The 23070-nt window shown below is 37.0% G+C and overlaps 1 protein-coding gene across 4 annotated transcripts in view; it reads right to left on the bottom strand.

Moving 5' to 3' along the window:
• The window catches only part of PDE4D (phosphodiesterase 4D), a gene marked incomplete at its 5' end in the record, with an annotated part of 509165 nt that overhangs the window by 281486 nt on the left and 204609 nt on the right, over nucleotides 1-23070 (bottom strand). Inside the window, one exon of one of the 4 annotated variants that reach the window (XM_080636847.1) lies at nucleotides 5607-5653. The exons of the other annotated variants lie outside the window; for them this stretch is intronic. Within the exon in view, the coding sequence (XP_080492973.1) occupies nucleotides 5607-5653 (47 nt within the window). Of the gene's footprint in view, nucleotides 1-5606; nucleotides 5654-23070 lie in introns of those variants that run through there. 4 annotated transcript variants of the gene reach the window in all.

Consider the following 23070-nt stretch of genomic DNA (forward strand, 5'->3'; position numbering starts at 1 on the left):
CTGAATGCCAAGCATGTGGATTTCAATAAAACCTACTAGTTTACTAGAATATTTAATACTATCATTTCTTTTCCCAGTAGTAGCCAAATTACCATTCTTAAGTGAACCCATCTGTGAATGAAGGACTATACCCACTTAAATCAGGCTGTATCTGACCTGTAGTAATAGATACAGTTATCTTACTACACTCATCCTAACTTGAGCAATAAACTTAAATCAGGCCAGAATGTTTAGAAATAATGTAAGTACCCACAAATCTACTTACAACAAGCCTTATAAACGAAAAAGCGTGCATAATAAGTAATATTTAATCAACACGTTTAATGTAACAATAATTTTATTTACTTATTTATTTATTTTTAAACTGTTGTCTGAGATGTGGAGATGTAGCATAATTTTTGCTGACTGAAAGTGCAGGAGCAGATTAACTCTTCCTAAAGAAGAGAGGGTGGCTCTCTGTAAGCAGGTAAGAGCAAAAAGATTGCAGAAGAACTGCCATGAACACTCAACAGGTGTTTTATGAGAGAAAGAAGCTTCACTTTAGTTTCTACTGTTGTGACTTGAGTTTCCTTGAAGATATAAATCAAAATTACATCCAGGGAAAGCAAGATTTTCTGCAAGTTTATAGGATCCTTCAAGAAATAAATTGACTAACAGCCTAAAAATGACTGGATAAAAGATGCACTCTAGTTCTAATGAAAAATGTGTTTCAAAGTTTTTTCAGTCCAAATTAAAAAAAAAAAAAAAGCATCCAAAGGACACATTTATGAGGTCATACGCTGAGGACAGAAGAACAAAAGGCAGGCCTTGGCAAGATCCCACATTTCAAAAATATAAAGGTTTAATTTTAATCAGTCGCAGTAACATAAAGATTAATACATTAGTGATCTGTAAATGCAGATTAACTGATCTCATTCTGGAATAATAGATTAAGTTCCAACAGCATACTTATCTGTTTAGGATGTCCAAAGAGAGGAACAACAGTTGCTTGTATCGTTAAACTACCTTGCCTGCACAGAAATTTTCCATGCAAAAGTGCCATAACTATTGTGTAGAACACCATACACCACTTCCGTTGTGAGGGATGTAATTTAAATCTACAGATACATACCTAACCTACCCATCAGGGGTGTTCCCAGGCTTAGCTGACTACTGAACTTGCGGCTTTTCACGTGGAAGCATTACAGAAAGTCAAAGCACTGCTAACATGAATTATAACCAAATAGACCCTTGCCCTATTTGCAAATAGTAGACATATCTTCATCTCTCAGTGACAGTCAGCACGCTGAATGCCAGTTAAGTGCCATCAGTTATATAAGATGCTAGAAATATAATAGAAAAGGCAACAGATACCTTGAAATGAAAACTTTTTGTTTCATGCAGTATTTTACTGTATCTTCCTACACTCCTCCTTACGTGAGGAATAAACTTCAGCAATGCCTGAAGGAAAGTAACACCTGTCACTGAGCATAAGAAAACAGAGAATAAGGTGACCTTTCTTGCTTAGCAGTATTGTGAATATCTATCAGCCACAGAAGATTATGATTAAAAAAAATTCCTTGGTCTTCAAAGGATTTTTTCTTAGTTTAAGAAATAGTGATTTTTCTTCTACAAATTCAGGTTCAAACTCAGATCTCCATGGGCAGAACTGAAATACTCTTCACAGTTTCTGTATTAATGTCTTAAGTATAAAATATCTAAAACTTAGTTAAATACTGTGATGAAAAGTGGTTCAGAAAGAAGCTTCTTTTCTCCTCTAAGTATAAAATACACAAAATTTTCCAGAACAAGCAAATGAGTAAATTTCTACATGAAACATTTCATCCTGGTTTGAGTTAGAAGAGTTACGCCATGAGCATAGCACTGGTCAGACTCAGTTCCCCAAGATACCTTGGTGAGCTGAGATGACTCATTGTGTCCTAAGAACATAATGAAAAGTTTATTTCATGCATTAGCATTGAGATCTTCATTTTCCATCAGCTTTCTTCACAGTTACATATTGTTCTGTTCTCACAAAATGGAAGAAGTTGCATAACCATGGAAAGACAAACCATTTTTCGCTGGCTAAAAACCATGTGGGGTTCTATAAAATGTACCAAATAGACCATTTAGTATCATTATTTTAGAATACTGGCAAAAACAGAAGGCAGAAGCTTATTAACAACTGCATTCATTCAGGGACTTACTAAGGTGCTTTTGAAAAAGGTAGGTAGTCATCAAATTAATCTCAAGCAAAGGATAACGTGTAACTATTCTATGATTCTAAGAAGTTCTTTACTGTGAGAGTAGTGAGGCACTGAAACAGGTTGCACAGAGAAGCTGGGGGTGCCCCAACCCTTGACATGTTCAAGGTCAGGTTGGACGGCACTTTGAGAACGCTATTCTAGCGGAAGGTGTTCCTGCCTCTGGCAGGGGGGTTGGAACGAGATGATCTTTAAGGTCCTTTCCAACCCAGATCATTCTATGATTCTGTGAACACAGGCTTTTCACTTCTGATTCCGATGGTAAAGGTAAAAGGCACATAAAATATTTGTTTGTGCAACTAAGCAATACAAAATTGAATACCACATTTATTCAGTTTGGCATCAAAAAGCAGATAAAATGTAATGGAAAGGAAAGCTAGGTTATATAATTCAGTGGTAAATGTTTCTAAAATTGTTTTCAGTGTAAATGGCAGTAAACTGCATATTGTTAATACATAATTTATGTTGCATAGTGTGTAACGTGGTAAGTAGTTATGAAATCCTACTGCTCCTACCATCATCTGAAATGCTTCTCACTATTGCTAGGACTAACTTATCCCCACCTAGGACACCACTTACCCCAACCACTGCATACCTTTAATCAGATGTGTTTTGTATTTGCTTTTCTACAATCCAAACTGTTTGAAACAGCTGCAGACAAAATACTTCTTTTTTGTGTACTCCAATCTCAGTTTTATGTGTCCTTTAGAGTGAGTCCATTCAGATTATAGCTACCTTTATCTGTCCGATACAGCTGTGCTTCCATTTGTATTGCCTGGGAACATATATATTTTATAGCTGGTTTTGGCCAGTAGTCAGTTCCTACCTATTACTAACAATGCCAGGAAAGTTCTGACACTGGAATTCTCTACACTGCCAAAAGCTTATGAGTTCACAATCAAACCCTACTCTCAGGGCCATCACTTTTTGACTATTCCTTCCCTAAACCGACTTAGATGCCTAACCATGAAAAACACAACCATCCCCTTGACTGGTTCCTCGACATGAAAAGCCAGGAAATTTGAAAGAATAAACTTTCAGAAGGTTCATTTTTTTTATCCTCCACCCCCCAACTCTTCCTCCCCATATTCCATGTGAGACGAGAAGGAACTAGTACATGAAAGCAAAGTGCATGTCTCTAATGTACAGCAGATACCTTAAAAAAGCAACATTTCTAAAGTAAAGATATCCTTTCCTTTACCTTCATTATCATCTCTCAATGGACATCTGAAAGTAGCACGATGGGAGGTTATACACATATAGAAAACTCTTCTTTGTGCCAGTTCCTGTTCACAATAAAACTCTTCTTTGTGCCAATTCCTGTTCACAATAGAAAAGGTTGCTATACCTTATAGGCAATACATGGGTTTCTGAAGGTTCATAAATAACAGAAAAGCTATGACTGCCAACTTAAAACCCTGGCACCCATAAATGCTCCTTACAAACCTACTGTAGCATGAATAAGCAAATTTGCCAATTCTCTGATAGCTGGGGTGTACTACAGCATGTTAAAACATTTCCATTCTAAATTAAGATGTGTGATTCAGTAAGCTCAAACATAGGCATGGTATAGTTTGCATTCAGTTAAAATAGTAAATGTAGGACATATAATTATCTTTCATGTATCTCCCCAGCAAACACTTCTGCCAGTCTTTTCCTAGACAATGGGTTCACTTACTGTCGCAGACGGCAAGGGGCTGGCAAGGAGCACAGGGGGAAACCAGATAAATACCACTTAGAGAGGATAAATAAAAATAATTTGGTTTGTTCAAATGCCTTGCAGCACACTTCAGGGCCCATGTTTGAAAACTGCTTAGTCAGAATGTGAACCCTGGGGGTTAAAGCATACTTAAAATAATTTCGCCAAGTTATTAAAAACAGAAGTAGGCCAAATTCTTCCAAGACAATGGGAACAGTCTTCCTGTTAGGTGTGGACTACAGTACCGTTTCCAACACTTTGCTAAATGAACTGCCAAAAGATGAGACACATTCAGGATGACATTATTCATCTTTCTAGGTGATGTGGTTTGAAGTTGGCTCTAAGGGGACTTTAGGTAGACTAAAATGGCCTTATTGAAAGGTGGAATGAAATGTAATTAAAGAAAGATGCGTTCAGAGGAACGCATAGCTATTAACAGTTCATTAAGCCCCCGTGCCAATCACTCAGCAGCCGGCAGCACCTCGCCCATCCCCCTCCCCCCCCGCCCCCTTCTCCCCCTCCGCTGTGACGGATCTACGCTCGGCTCCTGCCATTGGCTCGGGCCAATGACACCCGCGTGACGACAACGCGGCGGCTGCCCGGCTCCGGGGGCTCGGCTCTGGCCAGGCTTCTGAAATACAACTTGTAAATGCCATGAGAGCAGCGCGGACGGAGAGCTTCGCTAACACATTTCCCGGGGAAGAGTCTTTCTGAGGCGTCCCTGAACCCAGCGACAGGCAGAGCCCAACACAGACTGAGCACAGAGCTGTCAAACGAACATGCACACAGACGCCAGTTCCACAACTTGAATGCATATGTATTAAAGAGGTTCCATAATATTGCTTCTAATACTTAAAAGACTCAGTATATACCCCCAAAAGCTAAAGTTTTCTTTATATATATCTATATATGAATACATGAGGAAGCACTTACGCCTTTGCTAAAAATACTCCTTGAGCATTAATCAAGGCATTAATTCCAACATGAGGAGCAAGACATGACGCAACAACACAACCACTGGTAGAATTTATAAGCAATTTAACTCCCCTGTACTGTAAACAAAGTTAAAGGGAAGGCTTTTTAGGTGAGCAAGAACTATAGATGTCTCTGGTTCAGAGGAAACAGATGTTTTAATGATGATAAAGGGATCTGAACACTATGTGATCATCTTCTGAACAGCCGGAATTAGGAACCTACCATACAAATGTATTTCTTAAAGATTACTGAATTATCACATGAATGAGCATTGTTTTCTTGTTTTCGGGTCACCTGAATGTAGATAAATATATGAGCTCCTGGACAAACACCACAAAACCATAGGGAAAAAATATGTCTTCATTATTTCCTTCAAGTCAGGCTAAGGACTAGGAAGAAGTGTTCCATTGATACAGGAAGAAAATACATCTCCTTGCTCAAAAGGCTTTTATCATGCAAAAAATCACGACTATAACATTTTTTATGATTTGCCTATTTTGTAAAGGTGAAAGACTGCCAAACTCACATTACTCCATCACTGCTTTATCTCTGTAAATTTTCATTTTTCTGATGGCCCGGTTAGTCCTCAGCCAACATCAGTGTAGGCAAAACATAGCATCTGGTAGTTGCCACAGTATTTTGCAAACAAGCATTTTGAGTTTAACAATTTGTGTATATTGATTACTCACCATATCCATGAATGCCTCCTAAAGGGGAAATTATTCACGTGCATCATGTTCACAGATCTTCCAACATCAGTGTTTTCCTTGTCAGACTGATTTATCTGTTATGGTATTCATAGATTCATTCCAGAACTGCATGAGCAGTTAACAGCAGGGATTATTGCAAGAATTACTGTAATCCATAAAAATTCCACGATCCAAAGAAAGACTTCTTACAGGGTTTTCTAGGTACATGTCCATCCATTTATGCATCACTTGCTGCTTAAAAACACTAATCAGTATACAGAAAATGTTATGACAATGCCAACAGCTTGCCTTTATAAAAATCCAAGTGCTTTGACTGTGAATTAAAGCATCTTCATATGCAGCATTTTGGACAGTTGGAAAAGGTTAGTCAAAACATAGTTTCTTGTCATCTGTGCCAAGTCAGTGGTTAGGGGGAGATGTGTAACTTCAGATTTCTTTGCCATGTTCAGAAATGAATACTGCTTTTTCTTCTTTCTTAGACACATATTCATCAGTAAGCACTTTAATGCAGTTTTCCTTTCTTACAAGCCCAGTGAACGGTAGGATGTTTAATAGCCATGTACAACAAACCCAAACTTCTCTCAGTATTTGATACTGTGGGTTTGTTTCTTCAACTAAGAAACAAGGAAGGAAGTATGCTTTTTCCACTCCATAGGACAGGGCTACAGTTAGATACCATCACAAGACATGATTATATCATGATCAAATTCATTTTGCTGTCTAACCCCACAATAAGGCTCCCTGCTCCCTTTAAGTAAAATGACTAAGCTGTCGACTCTTTCACTGCAGAACCCCGTTCTACTTTGATGTTATACTGTATATAAAACCACGTGCAGCAATTTGTATGTTGCAAAATGAAAGCAAAGCTTTAAGTCCCGTGTTACCTAAGCATTCCTCCTCTGCTGTCCTTTTTTCCCCCAGTTCAGCTCCCAGACAGTAGTTATCACTCCTCGGGATGATTCTTAAGCCCAAGCCACAGAGACGGCATGTATTTTGAAGCAACGCAGGCAACAGGCTTTTGCTTCCTTTCCCCTGACAGGAATTTCCAGGCTGCCCCCGGGGCTGCCCGTGTCCTCGCCCGGGAGCGGCTCCGGACACTCGCGGGCTGGACGCTCTGCCACTTACTCTGCAGCAGACTAGGCTCGGCTGCGGTGCGGGCTCTGCCTGGCAGAGACAGGCTGTGCTGGCGTCAAGGGGGACCTCTAGGTGGGTTCTCCTGACAGCACATCCTGCCCTGCCTCTCCCACCGCCGGATGGAGGGGACGGACGGGGACACTGGGGAAGAACAAAGCGGGAGACCGTGCCTTGAAACAGCCTGTTTCTCTCGGGTGACTGAAAGCAAAGAGCGTTCTGCATGCAAGCGCAGAAATCTGCAGGGAAAGATACATGCAGGACACGGAGTTCACTGCATTGATCTCTGCTGAGAATTAAAAGATTTCTGGACAACCTTTTACACTTTGGCGTGTCCAGGCCATACGTTGTTTGCTTGCCATTCTTTTAAAGTGGTTTATACTGCATCAAGACTTTTTAAATGTCAAACGACCCCTTGCCCTTTTGGACAGGAAATCCTGCAGTATAGAAGCCAGCTGCAACTTCAATGACATTAAAACATGTGATAAGAGTGTGTGTTTGATTAGGGTGTGGGTATACTCGGGAGTAGCATGGTAAGATACTGCGCTGCACATTTTTAAGGATCCTATTTCCTTAAGCTCAGTTCTGTTGCTGTCACAGCTTCTATTCTACAATACCCCAAATTAGCCCTAGTAGTTGATGCCATTCTGGAGACAGAATAAAATACTAAACTACTTGAATGTACTACTTGAATTGTCATAATGTGTTGACAGAGAAATAGTATTCAATTCAGTAATAAAAAGGGAGCCTCTACTGCTGCACACATTTGTGAATTACTGTACTTTGAAGAATTGGAGCACTGAAATACTACAGATTCCAAAATTTAAAGGGGCTCTAGAACCAATTATGACCTACTGCTATATGCAGAAAGCTGGGGTTTTTTTTTTCTCATTTGAATATAACCATGATAGATAGCAGACAGAGAGTTACAAATAGTGAGAATGATAATTAGCCTTTTCTCACTGAGAAGTTAGAAGAAAGTATATAATAATGATATGTATATATAAAGATAAATATTGAGTATAACTTCTAAATGGACCAGTTAAGTCATTACAATGGTTATGATGCTTTATATAAAAAGCCTCCTGCTTCATACTTTGGGAATTTGTATCAGAGACATTTGAAAAGAATACAAACAAAACTGTGGAAACTGCAAGGTTGTGTGATTAATGTGAATATGAAAGAACATAACATCTAAATAATCTAGTTGTCTATTGCTTTCTGTAGGCTAGATGCACTTATTATGAAATATTAACTACACCAAATGCTACACAAATCTGCACCATCATTATTATTTCATACTGCACTTGCCTAACTGCATACTTGCCTGAGCACCCATGGGCACTGACATTTTCAACACTAGACTTACTGCATGCCTTGTACTATCTTAAGAAAAAGCTTCTCAACACTGACTGATACCTAACACATTTGAAATCCATGAACAAGTCAATTTGACATCTATATGCCAACTTATCTGGTTTTCTGTAGCACTATGTTCAGCTCAAAGAGTAGCACCCATTGACTCAGCTAGTTCTATTCAGAAGCAGAGTTGCAGAAGGAGAGTGGGAATATATAAAGTTAACATATAGCATTACAAACTAGTTCAATAATTCATGGACAAAGTGGAATACACAATATATGGTCTTTCCAGAGCAGGGATAAATTAAACCCAAAGACTTTAATCAGTAAAGAATTTTAGTTATATTTCCAGTATAGGCTGATTTGCAGAATTCTTCCAGTTCAAGCCCATAATAGTTTGATAATCAGTTCACCTTGAAAAAAACAAATGCAACAGCTAAAAACATTTAGTGACATTAACTTTAGAGGTTTGTTTTTCGAGTTTTTGTTTGGTTGGTTGGTTTTTCTATATGACTGGATATGAATTTTGGTATGTCAGTTCCAATTCAGGTTCACCAACAGTTCTGTGAAAAACCTTTCATTCAAGCAAATTTCAGCTCAAGGAAAAAAAAAATTAAAAAAAAAAAAGGAAGAAGAAAAAGCATTTCAAAGTAGATTTTGCTTTTATTCTTCCTGTGTTCTGCTACCAGAGCAGTGCTCTGACCATAAGAATGGAAGCTCTAGTGCAACTTCCCCATTTGTGCAGAATCTAGACTAGGTATAAAGAAGCCGAAGGAAGACAGAGGCACAAACAGGAATCTACCAGTGCTAACAGCTCTTCCCTGAGATGGAGTAATCCCAAATTCCAGTCCCATCTGCAAGGTCTCCGTGAGAATTTTCCACTAAAATGAATAAGGTAATGGACAAAGTATGTTTGTAGCTGGAACCAGATTACTTGGAAGCACTTCTTGCTTCCAAATAATTAGTTACATTGGACTACAGGGCATGGATCTATCCTCTTTCTCTATCTTACTGGTCTTGGGAATCTTGCATTTCTACACTGCCCAATGAAACATCTGAACAGAGAGAAGTGAGGAGTATATCCTATAAACCTAGATTTGGATCAGCCTATTAACAGGTGCAAAATTGAGAACACATTTCCATTTTGTTTTTTGGGTCTAGCAGAGCCAAAGAGGGGATTATCTGCATTCTCATTTCTTTTTGCATTGCTCCTTCCACAGCACTCAGCTTTTTGATTACTAGTGATATCAGAAAATTCACTTAAGAATTCGCTAAGATCTGTGTCTGTTAAACTGAAGTAATATAGAGTATTTTCTTTGCCTCTTCTCATAGCTGCAAATGCACTAGCAGACACCAGAGGAAGAGTTTACCTTGTGATGTTTTTGGTCATGATCATAGAATCATAGAATAGATTGAGATGGAAAAGACCTTTAAAGGTCACGTAGTCCAGCCACACAGCAGTGGGTAGGGACATCCTCAACTAGATCAGGTTGCCCAGAACCAGCCTGGTCTTGAATGTTTCCAGGGGTGGCACATCCACCACCCCTCTGGGCAATCTGTTCCAGAGTTTTACCACCCTCATGGTAAAAAATCTCTTCCTTATGTCTAGTATGAATCTCCCCTCCTTGAATTTAAAGCCATTAGCCCTTATCCAATTGCTACCAACCCTACTGCATGATGATCATAAGTGCTGAGAGAGGTAAAGAACTGCTATTCTGCCACTGTCAGACTTTGAATATAGAAAATCAACAAAATCAATCAAAATATATAATATAAACCAGATAGGTCATGAGAAACAAACAACACCAGGGGCATACAGAACTGCCATTTGTATTCTCAAGAATGAGTGCAAATTATCTGAAGAGATCAGTTTAACTTAGTAATTTTGTATTTTTTTTTTTTTAAGGGAGAAAAAGAGTCATTCAATCAAGTATTTCGGTGACAGTACAATAATACACAGGGCAAAACATGTATCTAGAAAGGTAAGGGTAATGCTGACCAGTTGCACCCTAAGGATGGTGGTAAATGACAATAGCTCCTTTTCAAACTGGCAACCAGTGGGGTATATCAACTGTCAAAAGTGGGATCCCTCAGGGATTTAAATTGGGCCCAACACTGTTTAATATCTTCATAAGTGATCTGGATGATGAGATCAAGTGTACCCTGGCCAAGTTTGCCAGTGGTAGCAAACTGCGTGGGGAAGTGGACAGTTTGAACAGCAGAGGCACCCTGCAGGATGACCTGGATAGGCTGGAAAAAGAGTGGGCTAACAAGAACTTTATGATGTTCAGCAAGGACAAGTATAAGGTCTTGCACCTGGGTAAGTACAATCCAAGAGTGCAGCACAGGCTGGGATCTACTCGGCTGGGAAACAGCTCTGTGGAAAGGGACTTGGGGTCCTGGTGGAGAACAAGGTCAGTGTGAGCGAATAGTGTGCTGCTGTGTGTCACACAAGCCAACAGGATGCTGGGTTACACCAACAAGGGCATCAGCAGCAGAGATAGAAAAGCCATTATCTCACTCCACTCTCACTTGTCAGGTCACACCTGGAATACTGTGTTCAGTTTTGGTCCCTGATATAAAAAATAGATGTGGACAGGCTGGAGAGGGTCCAGAGAAAGGCCGCAGAGATGATCCAAGGACTGGGAAGCCTGCCTTATGAGGACAGGCTGAGAGAAGTGGGTTTGTTCGACCCTGAGAAAAGAAGAAGGAAGGTTCAGGGGAATTTTATCACCATGTTCCAGTATTTAAAGGGTGTCTACAAAGAAGATGGGGACTCACTTTTCAGAAAGAGTTACATGAAAAAGATGAGGGGTAATGAAGTTACTCCCAGGGATATTCCAGTTAGACACAAGTGGAAAATTTTTCACAATAGGAACAGTCAGCTTATTGGAATGATCTCCCCATGGAAGTGGTGGATTCACCAACGTTGGACACTTAAGATTCAGCTGGGCAGGGTGCTGGGCCATTTCATCTATACCATGCTTTTGCCAAGAAAGGCTGGACCAGATGATTTTTGAGGTCCCTTCCAAACTGGTAATCTACGATGCTAAGATTTTGTGAATAGTTGTGGAGCCTGAAATACGTTATCAGTGAGAAGGAGAATTCATTGAGATTAAGTCTGAGGTATGTGATGCAGGCTAATGCACAAAACATGTATGGTGGAGACAGGTATTTCCAACCTTCAGGAGAAAACAAAAAACCCAAACAAAACCAAACACAAACAAACAAACAAGCAAACAAAGGCAAAACAGGGCATTTTTTTTTTTTAACCAGTGAAGAGATTGCCCAAAACAGAAGGAAAGAAACTTGATAAAAAGTCAAAAGTTAATACTGATTAATCTGCAATATTATAAAAATATAATGTATGTATCTGACAATTCTGCATACTTGGGATTCATTTCTATATTTGGAGTGTTTGAATCCCTTTGTTATTTATAAATTCCCCATGAAAACCATATATATTAAAAAATGAATCATAGAATAGTTAGGGTTGGAAAGGACCTTAAGATCATCTAGTTCCAACCCCCCTGAGGCAGAGACACCTCACACTAAACCATGTCTCCCAAACTAAAATGAACTTGTTAATGAAGCAGGAAGAAATGCATTCCACTGCATACAGTTAAAGGAAATCATCCAAGTGATACATCTTTAGTCACACAACCTTTTAGGTCCACAGAAGTTATTTTCTGTAAGAACAGTATAGAAAGTAAAGGCACAAATTCAGCTCCTCAGAATCCTCAACAGAGTGAACAGATAAGCTGGATAAGCTCCTTACCACATTTTAGACTGCTTTACTCACAGGCAGGTGTTACATGAGTCTTTGTCAAACCAAGTAACTCAGCTTTTTGTCCTGTCTTCTTCCTCTGCCATCCACCCTGCATGAAAATTAGCTAACTATTGGACCCCCTTCTGGAGTAAGTAAATTGTTCTTTCAGAGAGAAAAACCTGTGCAACTTCAGAAGCAATTTGCTACAAGCAGTCCAGATAACAGTAGATTTATTTATCTCTAGTCTTCCTACAGAGTTTTGTTGCATCCCTACACGCCTTCCACCCTCAGATTTCTTCATGACGAATCATAAGGCAAACCACATGGATTTTGGTTCCATGCTGTAGAAACACCATTCCACTGGGTTCTGACAGAGCCTTACATTATTTTGGACACTTTGAACTGAAAAATGACAGAGAAAAATTGTTTCTCTGTACCCAGAAAAGGCCTAAATAAGTGCTATGCAGTATGGGTACAACCCACTCCACATAACTTGTCCTCAGGGCTTGAAAGCTTAGAGCCATAATTATCTAATTGAAATGAATACTAAAAGAGAAAACTTCAAAAACCATATTTTGAACAACAGAGGTTGAAAACACTTTTGAACAACAATAATGAATAATGTTGCTAAGAGCTTGAGGCTATCCCTTAAGAAGAGCTTAGTTATCAAATATATTTTTGTTGCGAAAGTGATGTGCTCAACTATAAATGTAGCTTGAACAGAACATTGTCCATCCACACCCCAGCCCTTTTTGAAGTCCAAAGAATCTTCAGGTCAAGAACTTGAAAAATTAATATTTGATGTGTCTTCTATTAGCTTCTTGGCCTGTGCTGTCTCTCTCTCTTTCCCCACTTCAATTACAGGAAGAAATGGTTTCAGGTAACCTCATTCTAAAATGTAAGATCTGCTCAGGTGTATCAAAAATAATAAGCTTCCTCATTTCATTTGGTAAACGTCAGCTCTCACTACACTTTTGCTCTGCCATTTATTTCCTATACTTGACATTAAAAGACCCTTAAAGTTTCACAGATTTAAACTGGAATAGATGGATTGGTATGGAAAGAAATCCCATTACATCTCAGGGAGATATAATGAGGTATCTCAAGGTACTACCTTTTTGTTTCATTTGAAGAGAAATATTCTTACTCTCCCTGATACTACTGATTACTGATGCGTGAAGAGGAATAACCGTCCTGCATAGCAACTTATCTCCCCAGATTAGGCAGCACTGATTTTGCTCACAGACTCATCTCTTCCCTGTTCACCTGATAGGGTTCAGATGCCTTAAAGATGATTCTGCTGCTAAAATCAGAAACTTTAAGTGTATGTAAAAGAATTGTAAATAAGAACTGGAGATTGTTGGTCTCTCTTTTCCCATTTGATCTCTTTTCCTGCTCAGCTACTGACCCACAAATCTCCTGTTCCTTAAGAAAAGCAGAAGGATGAAAAGCAACCAGTCTAGTCCACTGACAGAATAGAGATTTAACATATTAAAATGGTTTTAGTTTAAGCTCATATTCATCAAGTCATTTTGCTTCCTATGTCCTAGGTGTCTTATTTATGATCAGAAGCAAAATTTGAGCTCTCTGTAGGGAGATAATGTTATTCAACTCATTTCTATGGAATATGTTGCTAGCACTGCGTTAGCAGTTTGGATGTATACCTGCTGTGAAACTGGAAATTACTTCTGATAACCACAAATTCTAAAGTTTTATCTCAATGAAAACATTACGTATGACTGAAATTCCCAGAAATAGTTTGGCAGAAGTTGGTTAAGAAAACCAATTGTCTGTTTTGATGACTGTAAAACTGAAACATTGTGAAAATGATGACAGGGTTTTTTACTTATACAGTGGTAACAAACTGGAGTCAGATTAAATACACTTCCAGTGAATATTTATGACCTGTTCTATAATATGAAGATTATTGTGTATTATTTTTAATCATACTATATTTCAAATAGAACGTAGTTCAGAGTACTTGAATCTTAATTTAAAAGGTGAATGAAATTTTACTTGTTCATACTTTGGAAAAAACAGGGAAATTCAATATATTCCATTAAATATTAAGTATAGTATGATACAAAATTATATTCATTCTGGAAAAAGAAGCTTAAAGTTAAACAAAGCATATGATTTAAGATAATTCTATTTCTGTAAGTACTTTTTCTTCAATTTAATAAGTGATGCTACAATAGGGATTACTTATTTTGGTCACAACTGAATAAAACTGTTTTCTATTTTCAGAGGTCTTTTTCCCAAACCTGGGTACATGAAGAATGTTGAGAAGGTGGCATGTGAGCTTACAGGGTGGAGTTAACAGTGCTGAAACATTCCTGACATTTCTCCTAACATACCTTATTTTTCTAAAAATCACACTTTTCTGATATCCTCAAATACACAGTTCAATCAACTGAATTTCCGTTTATGATTTATAATATGGTTTAGAACATTTAAATTATCTTTTTAATCATCTTGTAAAAACTTCATAAAGCTTTGAGTTCTAGATCACCTTACCAGTAACATTAATGAGCAGATGTCTGTTATGTCTGGAGCTGCTTATTCATGGAAAATATTTCTTGTTACTTTTGAGATGGGAATAGACATATGGCAATTCCTTTGCTTTTAAGAAATTGAAATAAGAGGAAATTTAAACTATTTTCTATGTGAGGATTCCTGAAACTTCCTCAGATGCCTAGTGAATTTTGCAGTACCATATTTTCATATTAAACATTCTAGATCCTCCAGCTTTCTGTCAAATTAGAAACTTATAGCTTTTCTGAGAAGAAACCTGATCCATATTAGTATAATTTCTTTCTAAAATTAGAATGTGAAGAAAGATATTTGAGAGGTAATGTACACTAATGAATGAAAACCTTTTTATTTGCCCTGATATACCTAGGTTTTGTTGGTTTTAATTTTATTTATGAGTAAAGAATTTCTGTCTTTCTGTAACTTAGTCATCAATAACTGTATTATGTCAAGACCTTCAGGGCCTGCAAAATCAAATAATTTCACTACTGAGATTATGTCATAAAAAGGGATAGCAAATGTAAACAAGTAGTGTTGAGTCACTGAACTTGTCTTTCCCTTGTGGTCACCCTATCCACATTGGTGTCAACAGACTTTTTATTTTCTTTCAAAGTTTAAAAAAGTTTCAAGACTTAAAACTTCTAAGCATTTACATTACCTCTTACTGAACTACTCCAAGATCTTGTTATCTGATTCTTCTCTATATTGATAGTTTCCTAAACACTGAGACATATCAATGTGTCACTAGTGCAATGTGTCACTGCAAACAGCCTACTGTTTGTAGGAAAGCCATGGGTAAAATACTAAGTGAAAACCTAGAACCCTAGTAACATTTTACTTGGGAAATAGTACTTGCCTTCTGACAGTCTTTTGTTGTCTTCTCTTACTAGCTCCTCATCTGCCATAAAATTCTTTACTGATACTGATATTTCCATTTTAAATAGTAATTTCCTATTTTTGGCCTGTTTAGGATGCTAGTTGACAGAGTCCCTTGGGAAACACTACTGAAGGACATAGGGGTCTAGGAAGGCTGGACTTTCTTCAAGAATGAAATCCGTAAAGCGTAGGAGCAGGCAGTCCCCATGTGCTGAAAATTGAACCAGTGAGGAAGAAGACGAGCCTGGCTGAACTTCTTTTAAGAGAAAGGCAATGGTACCTGTCCAGATCACTTCCAGTATCTTTAAAAACAAGTAACACATTTACTATCATACTACACCTGATTTATAATCTTCTTAAGAATCCTTACTGCAAGACAGATTTCCTGTACCAGTTCTCTCAAAGTTTTTCAACAAAGATCATCCAGTCCCCATAACTTAAGAGCATCAGTGCCTGAGATTTACTTCCATATTAATTGTAGCAACTTAGATTTACATACCTTTGTCCTTATTATCTATCATGCCTGTCTTGACGCTTGAAATATTTTTCCTAAATAAAACTAAGACAAAGGAAGGTATTTTCCATTTCCTATAATTCCCAAACAAATCCTATAGCACAAATCTGTTCTGCTGTTTCTCTTTATTTACATTGCTTTTATAGTTTATGCGCCTTTTGTTCTCTGTTGCTTCACTGAATATTTGATAAAGAAATCAATCAAATTTATCTTGTCAGACTATCCAATCCTTACTGGAGTTCACAGATACTTTTGCAACAGGAAATGGCCTCAAGTTGTGCCCGGGGAGGTTTGAATTGGATATTAGGAAAAATTTCTTAACCAAAAGTGTTAGCAAACACTGGACCAGGCTGCACAGGGAAGTGGTGGAGTCACCAACCCTGCAGGCATTTAAAAGGTTTGTATACATGACACTTAGGGATGTGGTTTAGCAGTGAATTTGGTACGTGGACTGTATTTGGTTGGACTCAATGATCACAAGGTTTTTTTCAAAATGATTCTATGACTCTATGGGAAGTAAGTTTCTCATAATATCATAATTCCTGGCACTTTTTTGATAAAGTTGGGTTATTTCTATCCAAATCCAAGCACTCTTGCAGAAGAGCCCCTTCCACCAGGTAGCATTCAGCCCCCAAAATTCTTTTACGCCTGTGCAACATCTTCCTTTTTACTTCCAGTACTTTTTTTTTCAATTCATAGAACTGTAATTTTCCTTCCCCTGTCACTGGATATGCAGATCCCATACAGCTAATTTCTGCAAACTGACATTGAAGTTATTTTCTAATTGCCTTTCAGAAATTTCTAGCATTAAGTAAGTGACAATTTGTGTTCTAACAAAAATATTTCTATTTTTAAAGTGGATGAGAATACAAGAACTGAAACCATTAAAAATACGTTGCAGCCAGTGTCTGCTTCTTAAGTGGTTAAGAATCAACCCCTATACTTCTGTTTTCTGAGTGGTAAGGAAACCACATAATTTAAGTTGCAGAGTGCCCAAATGAAAGATAATTCAGATAGCAGTTTTGTCTCCCAGGTGCAAATGGTAGAAAGAAACTAGTCCTTTTATAGTCTTAAGAGATTCCCACTGTCCCAGGAACCATATATAGATGTTGCTGTAATATATACTACTGCATGAAAATTTGTTATTTGTTCATTTGTTGTTTGTGCTAGAATGTGTATGGACAAATACACACCAGTAAGTACATAGTATTATATAGCAACATAGAATCACAGATGTTTAGGGTAACTAAGAAACATGAAACAGATAAGATCTTTATCTGACATGGTTTACAGTCCTAAATTAAGCAGAAAACAGTGGGAAATTATTATTCATTACATAGGAAGGTGGACTAAAATGTTCTTAACAGAAGCAGAATAATAAGCTGATTACAAAGTACTTAATGAGATTTATTAAAAGATTATGGGCCAATATTCCCAGTATACAAAGCCATGCTTGGATTCTTTTTAATTCATTATTTAAAAGAGTACAATAAAGAGCAAACATGTGACAATCTAAGTAGCAAACCTCTCTGGTTTGCAGACTGAAGTACAAATTTGCATGAGTTTACAGCAGCTTTTTCTAAAGATCGAAGTCCAAATCCTACTGCATCTACAGCACTGAAAATGCTGAGTAACCCAATGCCATCTATGGTGTTAACAACTAACAATGTGATTGTGAACTAAGAATTCCTGAGAAGCCTCATTGAATAATTCCTCTAATATATAGAATTATAGAATAGCTAGGGTTGGAAAGGACCTTAAAATCATCCAGTTCCAACCTCCCTGCGATGGAGTACACTTCGCACTAGACCGTGTCACCCAAGGCTCTGTCCAGCCGGGCTTTGAACACTGCTAGGGATGGAGCATTCACAGCTTCTTTGGGCAACCTGTTCCAGTGCCTCACCACCCTCACAGTTAAGGACTTCTTTATATCTAACCTAAACTTCCCCATGTTCAAGTCTGAACCCATTACCCCTTGTCTTGTCACAACAGTCCTTAATGATATTAATTAGACTATTTGCAATGCCTTAGTAGTAACTATCAAGTGCAATGTAGGCAAAGTTTAAGAAGGCTTATTAGAAAGATTAATAAAGAAAATTGTTACATTTGAAAGTTATTTTCCCCTAAATGTTAATTTTTCAGCTTTCCTCTTTTAACTGAAATTGCTGAAAATCAACTGATAAGTAGCCATAGTTCCATTATAACCAAGTTTTACAAACTCTTGCTTCTGTCTGTCCTCATATGAAACTCTTCAGCAAGATTGCACATGGGATAACTTAGCTAAAACAAAGGAGAAAAAGAGCATGCAGTACACTGTGTAGTTTAGGTTGCCAATTAAATAAACATGTTATCAAAATGCAATATCTCATTTCAAGTAAAGCCTGATATCAGCATCTGACTGCCTTGCATCTTCTCATAAGGACTCATATTAGTGTATTTTGTCAGGTATTAACATTAAACTTGTTCCAATACTGAACTAAATAAAAAATTGTTGCTGGAACATTTCCTACCACTTATTGTTATACTTCATTGCACTTCATCCAGCAGAGTCTCACTCTCTAGAAAATATCCTGTTGAGGAAAGAATGTTTTTTGGTTTGTGTTTGTTTTTTTTTTTTTTTTTTTTTTTTGGCAATGAAGTGATTCATCTTGTATTTCCCACAGGTCAACCAAAAATCTTTATGGATCTTTGTTATGAGGAACACACGCTTACTACTTAAAGAAGGCTCAAAAAAATTCCAGTTTTCTCAACTGATGTTGGGTTGCAAAAAGTTTGGGAAAAACAGTTCTAAACATGCATTTAAGTCAAGGGAAAACTAACTGACATCTTTAGATTGCTACTTGTTGTTTTTTGATCCCTTGAAAGAATATGATGCCGTAGTTTGTAAAAAAGTAATGTAAGTTCAGATTTCTCAAAGGAAAAAATTAAGGGCAAATAAATATTTTTCAAAACTAGGATAATTGCCTAAATTAAGATATGGACATCTGAATTTGTCCTCTAGAAGGCTAGTTATACAGCAGCTACACTGATCAAATAAGAATGTGGAAATTTCAACAGTTGAAAAATCAGGCAGTTTCTGACATTTTCTTTCCTATCACATACAGTTTCTTCTTATACTTTGCTTTTTCCATCTAGCTTCAGTATTGGCATTTCCTTTGCTCCTGAGAGGTCACTAATGAATTAAAGAAGAAAAAACAAACCACAGTATGAACAAAACCAACACTGTTGTTCTCTATATTTTGTATATATATTAGCTTTGACTAATACACACTATACTCGTAACACTAAAACACAGAATATTTTTTTATATATATACTGGGACAATCCCAGGTTAAATTAGTGCAGAAATCATACCCAACATAAAATGACCAGTTACTACTTAAATAAGGAGGTGTCTGTTGCAGTCTAGTGTGAGTAACGGTCCATCTGGCAGAAATTATGGCATCTGTATGGAAGGGAATGCTGCCAAAATCCAAGATCACCTGCTCATCCTCTCAGTCTAGTGCTTAGAAAACAATATTCAGAAATGAATATGAAAGTCCCAGTTCTGTTGTTTGAGCAGTAAGTATCTCTTTTTGCTCATCCTTTAGAGAGCTGATAAATGAACATAGTTTATTTTATTTCTCATATGGAACAAAACTTGAAAAAGAAACCCTGAAGACATCTGTAGATATATAAGCAATAAAATTCACAGGAATTTTTCAAATATATTTTGCAATAACTGATGTAGCAATAACTATTTACGATAACTATTCATGCATTTATAGTGTAAACCTGTAGCAGAAACTTCACATTTTTCATAGCTGGCAAGAAGTAAAGTTGCGTTCATTAGTTGAAGCACAAAAGTTCTAAACTGAGACGAGGTGGACTGTAATAGACAAATAAAATTATTACACAGAAAACTATTTTTCCTTCAATGTAGCAGACCAAATGGAATTTTTGGTGTTAAGTAGCATGGAATCTTGGCATATAGGTTTTCTGTAATTAATTCAGGATGTTTAAAATTTTAACTTGCAGCCAGTAGTGCAGCTGATCTTGACACAACCAAAGAACTTTTCAGATAATTTTAAATACATTTATTAACAGGTAACAGGCAGAAATTGAAATGCATTGAAGCATCGTGTCATAATGTTTCCAGTAGTTGAACTGTTCTTACACATTCTATTCTGGGATGTTTCATAGGCTGATTAATATCTTCTGAATCTCCTAGTTACAGTGTTTTTCATTCAGTCTTTATGTATTTCTCCATGTTAACATTTTAACAGTACACAGCTGTCTTCTACAGATAAAGTAGTATTATACTCCATAATGAGCCATTAATAATGGCCTTTAAAAAAGTTATGCATAAACTCTATCCAAAAGGATGACCAAAATGTTTTCAATATAAAGTTTTTTACTTTACTATTGTACACTACCTAGTCTGTGCCACACAAAGAAATCACTCCTGATGAGATCTCAGTCTTAGCTAGGTCCATCTTACATGATTTTGCAAAGTGTAATTATTCTTTATAAAGTGCTTTAAAGATGTAAAGCTAACCATGAATGCCAACTAGAAATAATATAGTTAAAGCAATAAATCAATGAATTCAACAATAAATTCCTTTGTGATATTTACATATGAGTTTGAGGGCCAATTGCAATTAAATATTAGACTAAACTATTTTTAAACCATGATGTTTCTCCTGGAAGGTCATTTTATGACTCTTCATAAATTTTGTAATGAAGGAAATTTAATATGTAATTTCATATGTAATATGAAAACCTGAAATATATCTTTGAATACACTATGAAATAATGTGTAAAGATAGTCTCACTAATAACTTTAATAATAGAGCTTTACTATACAATCATCAAGATTTTCATATAGAAATACATGGAAATAATTACAGAAAATATTTTAAAATTATCAGTTCTTAATGTATTTCTTAATGGAACTGAAGTCTGAACAGAACGGGAACTGTTTATTTTCAAAAATAAGTCATGGAACTGGAATCTCGAATTTTTTCATTATTAATTTTTTTTTTGCCAATAAAATTCAACTTAATTCAGGTATAAATTCAAGAAGTATAATTGCAGATTTCTGGGACAAAATTACTTGCAACACCGCCTCCCCCAGCATTAAAGCTCTATATTTTTACTGATAAAACGTGAAAAGGTGCCATTCCAGACAACAGAGTTTCTGGAGTTTTAGATGTGTTTATATGATAACCAGTTTGCAAATGACAAACAATCCTGTAGAAATTCCAAGGTGAGACCTAGAGGACACAGATTAAGCATTTTCTACTTATTTCAAGATACATATCCAAACTGTACACACTCACTGAAAGCTGTGTAATTTTCAAGGTCTCTAGGTACTTTATAGGCACACTCATATGCAGAAATAACTGAAGATACTACAGCACAATCACATTCAACACTGTGCCTAGAGTGTCTGATAATCAGCTCACAAGCATATAGAAAAGAAAACATGACATCATTATTCCAGAAAAACAATTATCTGAAACAGCCAGTGTTTATAAGAAATTACAAACACCTGGACTACCAAAAGTAGAAGCCTTTATCCATGATGTGGAAAAGGTTCTAGGACAATTGAACAAAGTATGTAAGAATGCGATGTCAAGGTATGTTGCAGCTTGTGGCGTATTTGGAAAAATGGAAAATATAAAGTGGCTTTCTTCTGCAAGAAAAATAAACAAATTCTTCGGAAGATGAGCCAGTTCTGGTTTCTTGGGGTTTTTTGTTTGGTTTTGGAGAGTTTTTTTCCTTGTGTTTTGTTTTTTAATGCAAAGAGACAAGCAATGCTTCATTGATCAACATTTATACTGAGCTGAAGCTCAGAATGCCAACATTTCAGCAAGCCCATAGCTCTGAATTAATAATTGCCTTTCAGATACCACTGAACTACAAAATCATTACAGTGCCATTTAGAATCATAGAATTACAGAACAGCCAAGGTTGGACAGGACCTTGAAAGATCATCTGGTCCAACCTTTCATGGGAAAGGCAGCCTAGATTTGATTTAAAGAAAAAAAAAAAAAAAAAAGAAAAAGTTAAATAGAATGTAGGTGTTGGAAATGAAAAGCAATTTTTTATAACTTTTATTATTTTTAAGTTATTCTGAGATTGTGCTCTAGAATTCTCTGTAGGATATATAAAATAGTATGGTTTATACATTTTAAAGCTGGGAGAGATCACTATAAGCAGCAGTTTTTTAAAAAAGCAAATGTCAACAAAGTCTAGCTCAGGAATTCCTTCACCTAACCCAATAAAATGTGGTTTAAACACTTGGATTGTTTTTTTTTGTTGTTGTTGTGTTGTGGTTTTTTCGGGTTTTTTTACTGGTTTGGGGGCATTGTTCTTTGAGGGTTTGTTGTTTTAAGAGGCCTAGTCTAAAATCTTCAGATGTTGGACAGATCATTTCACATTTAAGTGAGGGGTTTTTTAGATTTCTTTACTTATCTTGCTAACTTTCCACAGTGATAGAATATTGTCACAGTTCTCCATGGCAGGTTAGAAAGAATATAAATGTTAAGTATTTTAGCTCTCTGCAGACTCTTCTACTCTTTCCATAGTTAATATCCAGTTAATTATTTTAATAATAATCCAATAATCCAATCAGCAAGATCTGATTTTGCCCAAAACTGCTAAAAGGGTTCTGAGGAGATGGTGCCAGACTCTTTTCAGTGGTGCCCAGCAACAGGACAAGAAGCAGTAGCCATCACCTCAACATGAGGAAGAACTTCACATGGAGGGTGGCAGAGCACTGGAACAGGCAGCCCAGGGGGATTGTGGAGTCACCATCCCTGGAGACACTCAAAACCTGACTGGACACGTTCCTGTGTAACCTGCTGTAGGTGGGCCTACCTTGGCAGGGGGTTGGACTGGGTGATGTCCAGAGATCCCTTACAACCCCCGTAATTCTGTGTGCCCAAAATTTGATGCAGGCTATTTGTAATATATGCTGTTCTGTTAGGGTTATAAATTCAAGCCTGAGCAACAACAAAAAAAGTTCTGTAGAACAGGACGCATCTCTGTTACAACAGGTTACCAGTAAAAATATTTTAGTAGAAATACCTTATTAGTTTCAAAAACAAATCCCCACCTATTTATTCCTTTGATAAGTCAATGACCTGTCCCATAGCTGTCCCATAGCAGTCCCATAGATGCCATAAAAATATACGTCAGTCCTCTTTTAAACATCTATGGGTTGCACTTTTTCTCCAGTAATGGTATCAAGAACTGGACAATCTCGTGGTTGTGGT

Source organism: Psittacula echo (assembly GCF_963264785.1).
Source record: "Psittacula echo genome assembly, chromosome: Z".
Taxonomy (NCBI): Eukaryota; Metazoa; Chordata; class Aves; order Psittaciformes; family Psittacidae; genus Psittacula; species Psittacula echo.